The sequence below is a fragment of the Oryzias latipes genome, chromosome 4 (assembly GCF_053564925.1).
Source record: "Oryzias latipes strain Hd-rR chromosome 4, Olatipes_Hd-rR_3.1".
NCBI lineage: Eukaryota > Metazoa > Chordata > Actinopteri > Beloniformes > Adrianichthyidae > Oryzias > Oryzias latipes.
In genome coordinates, this window is record NC_136240.1 from 33174178 (window position 1) to 33184664 (window position 10487).

At 41.4% G+C, this 10487-nt stretch overlaps 1 protein-coding gene across 1 annotated transcript in view; it reads left to right on the forward strand.

Moving 5' to 3' along the window:
* Positions 1–7310: 7310 nt before the first annotated feature.
* Positions 7311–10487, forward strand: part of rxrgb (retinoid X receptor, gamma b) — a 38046-nt gene continuing 34869 nt past the window's right edge. Inside the window, exon 1 of the mRNA XM_004068342.5 lies at positions 7311–7750. Coding sequence (XP_004068390.1) covers positions 7720–7750 — 31 coding nt within the window. The 5' untranslated portion in view covers positions 7311–7719. The remainder of the gene's footprint in view (positions 7751–10487) is intronic.

Sequence of the window (10487 nt, forward strand, 5' to 3'; positions counted from 1 at the left end):
GATACACGTCTGTCTTTAGCTAACTCTACGGAAGCCGCCGAGCAACACACGCCTTGAGTTTCAGGAAATGTGTTGCCACTAGAAGGCGGAAGATCACAAGTTTCTTTTCTGCGTTCAGTTGGTCTAAATTTGACCTGTGAGATGGGTGGCGAAGAGTTCATAACCTCCAATTGAATAATTACTCACTCAAGGAGGTTTTTGATGTATATCTGGGGAAAGATTGTAAAATCAAAGTTGCTGTGAGACCAACTCGTGTATTTAGGACTAAAGGTGAAAACAGTCATGTTTTGCATTTTAAGTATTTACTTCAAATGTTTTAAAACATTTAAAGTAACTTTTCAAACAAGTCGCTTCTTCCAGCAATAAAAAATACATTAATAACACCTGAGATGTACTTGGATACCATTGAAAAAAATGTTTCAAATGGTTTTGGTCTGTCTAAATATTTTGTAAACCTCATAATATGCTTTCTGATAGAAAAAAAAACATTTCAAAAGAAAAAGTCCAAAAACCAGCATAAATCTTTTAACTTGCAGATAAAATATTCCTTAAAAAAGTACGTTGTGCAAACAGAAAGTCTATTGTGTAGCTACATTAATTACTAACCAAAGAACGTACATATTCCATGACCAAAGCTATCAATAGTGTTCATTCATCAAAATTATTTTTCAGTATTACTATCTGAATAAAACATTCCAACCAAGACAATTGCTTAAGTCAGTCGGGACAGCTTCAGTTCTTAAAAAAACTCTCCTAATACCAGTGTACTCATGTTTCATGATGTTTTGGGTTACAGGATATGACAAGGTTTTAACGCGTCACTCGTCAACCAACTCTGCTGAGGCATGGAGGCTGTGCACATGTCAATCATGTAAACATTGCCGAGTAGCACACATCAGGGTGTAATTTGCTGTTAACATCTAGTCAAGTTTGTACAGGACTTCTAAAATGATGTTAAATCCCCTTAAGGGATACTGGGGTCAATGGCTGTGTCAGTGAGACATGGACGCACAGCAGATTCCTCCAAAGAAAAGTATGCTGCCGACGTGTCTTCTGCTGGAAAATGTCCTTTACTGTCACAACAGTTAGTCCAAATAGCTGGTTATAGATCCCTTTGGTCACATATGGACCAGGACCAATTCTAAAAAATACCAATAATTTGAATATTTCTCATTTTTATTTACAATTTTTATTGCAAGGTTAAAGTTCAGATTGGTTTATATTTAAACATGTGTAACTTTTAGATGGACTAAAACAATGTCCTTTAGAGAAAGAATGCAAACGAGATTTTCAGATGTTTCCACATGTTAATCAAACAAAAATGTTTGGACAATTATTTTGTTTGAAAAAAAAGTTTGAAGTTAAGCAGGGATTATGCTGATGTTATCTTCTTGTTCAACAACATGGGGATCATTTGTTCTTGTCAGTTATTAGTTGGAGAAGCTTTCGTCAGGTTGTTTAGCAGATTTAAAAAAAGAGGTCAACTAATCTCGTTCAGCTAAAAGTATAATAATAACACTACAGGGTTGCAAGAGCTTAAGTGGTAATTATCGTTAGATCAATTGTTCATGTCTAACTTCCAGCTGGAGTGAAAGTATCTTTACCGTGTTTGCCGAGTGCAGCTTCAACGTGCTGATAGCATGATATGAAAGGGTGAAGAAAAACTCTTTTGGACAAGTGTGTCAGTGGTAAGCACCCAGATCAGGGGTCTCCAGCGGGGGGCAGCTCCCCTGCTTGACTTCCAACTGCACCTATGCTTGATTTCTTACACCTAATCCAAGTAATAAGCACTAAGTGGGACAGATATTTCTGGAAAAAAAGATTGACTGAAGCCCTCAAGGACTGGAGTTACCCACCACCTGTTTCAGCTGCTACTCTCACAAAGCCCTCAACAAACAGACCAAAAACTTTCTTCTCCAGGCAACCTGTCAACCTACTAAACAAAAACAAAAGCAAAAACAAAAAAAACACTGCAACATCTATAATATTACCTTCCACATGCAAAATTTGGCTCAGGAAGTGCAATAGATGTACATTTGACTTTACACACCCTGGTTCATCATTGCATTTTTGATTTACATTTTATTTTATTTCAACCCTGACTTTTACATGTTCTTTAAACAGCTCGAGACCATCACCATTTATATTGTACAGCAGTGATAATAAAGGGATTTCTGAAAGTACCCTGACTGAGATGTAAGGTAAAAAAAAAAGTAAAATTTGTGTCTTTTAGTGCGGGTACCAATACAATTCTGTCTTTTTTTTTTTTTTTTGCTGTTGATGGCAATACTATTTTTATCATTATTGTTTATTTAACCAGTATTTAACCAGGAAGTCCCAGTGAGATCTCCAGATCTCTTTTTCAAGCGACTCCTGAGGCACAACCCAAGACATTTAACAAAATTAAAACAGTAAAAAAGATTAAAAAACAACATATGAATGATTTAATTTCCAGGTCCTTCAGAACCAAGACAAAGTCTTGAGATGTGATAGTTCACTTCAATTCAGTTTTATTTATATAGCCCAATATCACAACAATAGTCTCAATGGGCTTCATACTGGTAAATTTATAATAAACATGAAATCATAAAAAACGCAAAGTCATAGAATTCAATAGATAATCGCTAAACTAAAGTGCTAAACAGACTAGGCTAAACTGGGCATCCTTGCCCTAAAACCCTCCTTCTCGGTAAGAAAAAACTCCTAAAAAAAAGATTGCAGAAAAAAAAGAAGAAACCTCAGGGAGGGATCCTCCGCCAGGACGGACAGGCGATGTACCAGAACTCATAGAGAAGAAATAGCTTTTCTGACTCTATCACTACATGTTTAAGCCTTGTGCTATCCTAGGCACTTTAACATTGGGAGTTGGGTCATCTAGACCCACTAGACAGTGCTCTGAACAATTTTTCTTCAATGATTTGTGATCTTCACTGGTGTCCATGGATTACATGAAATCTTTCCACCTTTATCCACCTTTGTCATGGTATAAATAACACGTCAAAGTAAGGATGGGGTCATCTAAGATAGCACAAGGGTCAAATAGTCCAGCGGATGGACTCCATCCAGATGGAACTGGGGGACGGCTGCGGCGTGAGACGAGCCAGAGGTCGGGTCCACAGCCAAGTACACAGTCAGGTATAGGAACAGGTACAGGAATAGAAACAGGTACAGGGACAGGTACAGGAACAGGAACATGTACAGGAGAGGGGTACAGGTACAGGAACAGGTACAGGTACACGGTCAGGTGTAGGAGCACAGACGAGCTCAATTGTCCTTTACAGAAAAATCCAGTCCTTAGATGCCTGACGCTGAAAAGTAATTTTTTCCCTCTCTGTCCTAACACAAGGGACAGACAGTGACTAAACATCCAGGGAGCAGAGAGCGTAAGGTCCGTTGGGCCTTTGCTGAAGACCCACACTCATGAAAGAAGCCGCCCAATGAGGCCCTTATTTATAAATCTGTACCAGTATGTGAGCTGACCAATGCAGGCCACAATGACAAATTTCTCTACTGTAGTAGCATCATTTGGTAGTGTAGCAACCATGACATTCAGCAGGAAGTCCATTTATTTCTCCTAGTGTGAAACTGACAAAGATGTGACAGAAGGCCAAGGACAGTAGAACGGCTGGACCTTTCTGTCTGCAGATAATAATCCATTCCTGGAATTATGTTTTCCTAGATAGACCCATGGGGCTTCCAGAGCTTCTCCTGGCAAAGACGAGCCCCCCCCTTAAATAGAATGCATGTTCACCACATGACCAACTGCAGATATGACAAATTTAATTAAAATAAAAATGTAAAATAAAGACAGAGCAGTTCTAAACAGCTTTTTGCAGGTGATATGGGGGTGAACAATACTTCTTTGATGAATCTGTTACTGCTTAAACATAGATATTTTGGTACCGAAAAAAAAAAGACAATAATCAATTTTAATTTAGAAATGCTGCAATTGCAGTGGTAACAAACATTGTGTGATAAAACAGCAGCAGGTGGACGCTGGGTCTAATCCTTCACAGGCGTTTCAGGACGTAGTGAGATTAACCTGAGGTGGTCTGATTCAGCTCATTTCAGAAGAGCAAGTCTTAACTCATTACTGGAAGGTTACGACTAATAAAGGGCCAACCATCTGCCCGGACTCCACCTAACATTAACATTTAAAGCCAAATCAGCTTTTTCAAGTTATTTTTCATCAAAAATTATGTGAATTTGCTTATATTAATCCCAATTTTTAATTTTGCATCTGGAGCGTTAGAGCCCATGTGGTTCATTTGATTTGATTTGATGTATCGAAAAACCAAAAACCATATGGCTGCTTTGCAGTGTCCTAAAATGTTGATCACAAGCGATGTGTCGGAGTAATGTTGTGAGGGATAATGTCCTTTGTCTGCATCAGTCCGGGCTCATCATATTGATCGTGTGCAAAGCCTCAAACACACAGAGACGGCAGGACTATCTGCTGTGATCTTCATAGTTTAAACCCAGTAGATTAGGGACTCTGGGTTTCATTTAATACACAACTTTAATAATAATAATAATAATAATCTAATAAAATGAACAGTTTTGCCTTTATTGATTTTTAATGCATTTCAGCCTGATCCCGAAGCCGCTTGTTGATGAACTGAAGGGATTGTTCTGTAATCAAAGCAGTATAATAATAATAACACAGTTTTATTCTTTTATTTCTATAACTGTGCATACGTGTGATGCCGCGTGCGATAGCCGTGGTCAAAACCCTCCTTCCCACAATTCATAAACCGAAAAAGGAACTGATGCCACAAATTAATTAACAAATGTGGCTTTTGTGGTGGAAATAGAAATAAATCCAAACAAATGTTGCTTATACAGTTGAGATCGTGTGCACACTCTTTCAAAAAATCTGTTAAAAGTGAAGCTTTGGCACAACTTGTTACCGTTATTCACCCCATTTTGACGTATATTAAAGGTTTGTGCAAATGAACTTCTCTGTCAAGTTTCAAGATTCAAGATTCAAGATTTGGTTTATTGTCATTTCACGCATAGTTTTGGAGTGAAATACACAGGTGAGACGAGATGATGTTTCTCACTAGCATGACAGTGCAAAGAAGCAAGTGATAAAATAGCAATCAAAGAATAAAAATAGCAATAAAATAAGATGAAGAAAATAAAAGCAAAATATTATGTATATAATAATGTAATATGTCATCATATTTTTTGTTTTACTATGCTCTACTTGGTGTATTTACATGAAAATCTTGTGATTTTAGAGTGTGAATTGGCCTATTCATGGCCTTTGGCCCATTGGCAAGAATGTATAAATAAAATGAAAAGCAAAAAACAATCATGTAATCATGATCAAATTCCTGCTTTTAAATTCACAAACATTTGTTTATTTCAGTTGTTTTCGCCGGTTTTCGCCTCCTTCTCTTCCTGGTTCTCTGGGCCCAACCACCATCAGGGTCTTGGACGGCTCTGGCGTTTCTTCGTGGTCCTCGGTCATCCCAAGCCTGCATGGCGTCTCCGGCTCTGAAAGACTGTTTCACTAATAATTCTATCAACTATTTTGGATAAAATGAAAATGTATGTGTTCACAGAAAGGAAACAACAGATGAGAAAAAGCCACATACTGGTCATGGGATAATCTTAACCTAATAAGGTGTAAAAGAAGATGAACAAACAATGATTAATATGATTTGAATTGGGGTTTTTACTTAATTTGAAAACATCTGAGGATTTTTGGATGGCTTGACAGCTTCATCTCTGACATTTTCAAACACTTTACTGTTAAATGTTTGGTTGTTTCTATTAAGTTGTGGTGTTTGAAACACAACAGGCACAGGTTGAACATAAATATCACCAAATCTGGCAGGAAAAAAGGACAAACTTCGTTTTGCCGAAAGGGAACCGACTCACATTTCATCTTTTGTGTTTCAGATTGATGACCTCTGAGATGGATGATGTTCTGTAGTGTTGTGTGGCATTGTCTTATCCCGGCCTGAGCACTTATCATCTCAGGCTTATGTATGGAGCAGGGGGTAGGGGTTGTGGTGAGGAAGGCCCAGGAGGGTGTGATGGTGGCGGGGGGAGGTTGCAGCACCTCCTGATAAAGCGTGATGGGCTAATGACTATGGAGGCAGATGGAAAGAGCCACCTCCCATGACGACGCTGCCAAAGCCTCCGTCCTACAGCAAGGGACGGGTACAGCCAGAGACGAGGAGAAATTCAGTTTGAAATTGAAACTGCATCACCGTTTTGGAGAGCTTTCCGGTTTAAGGCAACCTGTGATGTTGAAGTTTTCTTAGCTGCACTGTGACTTGCAGAGCAGGTGGTCTATATGTTGGTTGAGCTTGGTTTAGGATTAAGCTTCAGGACATTGTTTGGAGGGAACAGGGCTGTGAATACAAAGGGATTAGCGGTTGCTTCACTAACTGGGAGTTTTGCATGTGTGTTCTGAAGTGGGGGGAGTCGTAATCTGAAACTGATGGATTGGATTATCACCAATTTAAGCATTTGATGTGATCAGGCAAAAAGAGGCTAACTCAAACATCCTGATGAAATAAAAAACAGGCGGATCAGGTGAGCAGCAGCTCATTTATCTTACAAAAATAAATAAAGAAATAACAAGGAGGTGTAAGTCACTATTTCAAGAAAAGCAAAGGTTTTTCCAGCGTTCTTGTTCCCACGTCCCCCTGCTCATGCACAGCAGTTAAAAAGGTCTTACTAAAATCATCTCAATGCCTTGAACCATGTGCCACCATTAGCAACAAACAAAGGGGGCTCTGACAAATGATCATTTTAATGTCCCTCTTTGACTTTAATGAATTTATATGCTATCTGACCTAATAGAGGCTGCAGCGGAGGGGATGGCGTGAGGCCACACCAAATGAAAAGCTTTGATTAGCGTGGAATGAGCCGGGGAAAAAAATGCCATTCATCTTGGTTAGGACCCTCCTGAGCTCCTTTATGGCTCCCAGTTACAAGGACAGTGGAGCTGGGGGGGTGCTTGTCCCATTAGCGGGCCAGCCCCAAATGGTCTGCTGAGTGGACAGCGGCCTGGCGTTGACCGAGCGTCTGCCTGCTCTGCGGTTCAAGACTGTGAATGCCTCAGCCCAGCTTGACTCCTGAATAACCTTCTGAGGTACCAGGAGCTTCACCCCTGCATGACCCTGCAATCTGAACAGGGCTGTGTGTGGGGAGGGGACTCCGGAGGGATGGGGGTACCCAGACTGAGACTAGCACTGACAACAAACAGATGGGGGGGGGGGGGGGGGTCCCCTCAAAGGAGCAAAGCAAGTAATTTAAAAAGGAAAACAACTAGTTTTTCCTGTTTGGGTTTATTCTTCTTATTGTTGCAGACATGAAAACACAAATTAAAAAGTACACTGTGAGAACTAGTAATAAAAATGATTACATGCAAATGTAACGTTCAGCAACTAATGAGTATAAGGAGGAAAATGGCTAAAAGTGGAGATTCCCGCCCTACACCAGCAGCAATCCTTCTCTGGGAAAACATTGCAACACGGTGTAGCTGCAGGGGAGATGTTTCGCCATGATTGCGCCGGAGCTTGATATGGACCACTGCTGTCATTGGGAGTAGAAGCCCTGTTCCGCCGCCCCCTCCCTCGCGGGGCCCCCGCGCGCTCAGCCGCCCGCCTCGCGGAGTTCAGTCGGGCTGGGAGAGGAATGCGCTGGGATGCGGAGCTGCGCCGTCCGTAGGAAATCCGCGCAAAAACCCCGCACACTATGGACAGCAGTGATCCATACTTGCACCTGAGTGAGTACGCTTTCCACGCATGTGCGCGGCGCCGCGCGGCAGCCGTTTCAGCCGGCAAAGCCACGGCGTTTTCCGAAGACTTCACTTTCCATGGCGTCTGTACTCTCTGCAAGCTGTGCGCGAAAAAGTGCTGGCGGACTTTACCCGGCAACTCCTGTCCGCAGAAACGGTTTGGGGTCTCCGGTAAACGGAGGTTTTCCTCAAAGCCTACGAGCAAACCTTCGTCCAACCTAGGCGATCGTGATTTTGGCGATCCGGCAAGGTCAGAGGTTGGCACTTTAATTGCGCTTATGTAATTTATGGTGCTTGTCGCGCGTCTCTTGCTAAACAGTTTGAGACAGAAGCAGAATTTATTGGTCTAGGATGGTCCGAGGAAGGAGTGCGCAGAAACGCGCGGAGGAATGGCGGCTGATAAACAAACTTAAAGCCTCCGAGGAACGGAGACGCGCGTCAGACGCGCCCCGATCCGGGCCGCTCTGCGCCTCTCAGCTCCATAACCGGGACACCCCTCACGCCGAACCCTCCTCATCCCTAACTTAATCCTCCAGCCTTAAAAGCAGCTGCTGCTTTAGTTTGGTTTAATGTTTTTAGTGACTTTAAAAAGCAACAACATGTGTTGTGAACCCACTTCGACTTTCTGCGTAAATAGTTGTTGTTTGAATCTCAATTTAAGTCTAATGCTCCTTTTGTCTTGCTGAGTCATGCATCACTTGTCATGTGATTCCTCCCTCCTCCCTTAATGACACATTTATTGCTGCTCTGCTGTAAAAATACACCACAAAATGAGGCTTTTGTGTGAGAAATTAAAGATATTAGAATCTAACAGGGACGCACATTATGGATAGATGTTCCAGAACATTTCCACCCCAAAAGAAAGCTTCTTTCGGAATCATCTCGATGGGAAAGTCTTCTGTGCAACAGAGCCGTAACCTCAGGGCTTCATGGTCTTTCTCATCTGTTAGTGATCAGCAGTGGCATCCCAGGATTTCAGCTATGTTCAACATATATGACATAAAGATAAACATCAGTTATGGTCACTAGCTATTTCCTAGAAATGGAATATTCTTAAATCAATCAACTTTTTTTTTTAAAACGCTTTTGTCATGAAAACCATTAAAAAATAAACAATATGGGTCTTTGCATGTTGGCTATATATCTTTTAACCTTTACTTATCCAGATTACGAACAATATTCTTAATTTCAAATGTGGCCTGGCAAAACGGCAAGACCTTTTATAGTATTTTGTAAAAGCAGCCACAGCAAAAATAGCTTTTAAAAAATTATTTTATGACATTTTCCAACATGTTTTGACCCTAAATGTAGTTTTTATGTTTCTAGACTTCATTTCGAAGCGCTAAGTTAAAACCCAGCTCATAAGAAAATTGATCTCAAGGCCGTTTCACACAGCCACTACGTACATTTTGCGCATATTGCATGGATGAAATTTGGTAATGCGTGAATATTCGTTTGAAAGAGTTAGAAAGGTTGTGGTCTTTACGTGGAAATTTACAAATGTATTACGATGACACGATGATGAACGTAGGAAACACTTATGAATCACGTATATCACGCATGGATCACAAAATGCCAAAAGTTTATACGTGGAAGATACACAAAATGTACGTAGAGGCTTCAGTCTCGTTGGCTTTTTTTTGGCGTCTGGCTTTCACTTATGATTTATTTGACGTCCCGGCTCCAACACAAGTTTATGGAAACAGCTATAGGTTAAGCCTGTGCCTTAAATCTGAAGCAGCCAGACTTTGTAATGTGCTTGAAGCTTAGGCATGTGGAGTCAAGAAAGTATTTGCTGATTGCATATGGATTGTTTCAAGATCCTCCTCAGCCTTTCCCCGCAGACGCCTTACATTTCGGGAGGCTTCACGCAGCCCTGCCTGGGGCTGAGGTGTAGAATCAGCATTTTTTCTTTCTCAGCACTTCAGCATTTTATATTTTCTGTCAGTGGAAGTGATTCTAGACAAGCCCGAGCGCCAATGTGCAACTTTTGCTGGTGAGAACTGATTTCAGGGAAGTCCTGAAAGAGAGAAAAAAGGTCGAAGGGAGGGAAACAAACAGAAAAGAAAGGCAGAGAGGGGTAACCCCAGTTAACCTGAACTCTCATCACCGGGCCGGGGTCAGAGTTCATCTGTGTGTGAGGCAGAGACGGAGCCACACTGCATCGCATCCACGCAGGCCTCCCAAATGCATATCTGACTGTATGAACATGTAACAAGAAAAATGCGGTGGTGACGACTGCTGCGTTAAAAGCTTTTTCCCAGTTACAGTTTCAGGAGCTTGCAGAATTAGATGAACCTCCCAGGTATGGAGGGTGTGGCTCTCTGTATTCGCTGAAACACCCGAGCCTGAGCCTGGGACCTTAGATTCCGTCTCCAAAACAGAACATGGGTTTTACTACTTTGTGTGTGTTTGTAAGTCAGCGTGAAACCCTGTTAAGCAGCTGCTGATTGTGAGACTAGGAACAAGAAAAAAACCAGGAGCTTAAAGAGTCAATTCTTTGGGCTAATTGCTTGCAATTAGTCATTAGTCATGAAGGTCAAAGCCTTGTTTTAATTCCAGCTTTAATCAAGTGGAGAACCTTGGAAGGCCCAAGGGCTGCATCCGGATTTGATCATGAGATGGATTAAGCAATTTCTTTTCTGTTATTGCAGTGACAGCAAGCAAACAGGCATGGATGCACGTGTTTTTCTTTGGCAGAAGTCGCATGGCGGTCATCAGAAAT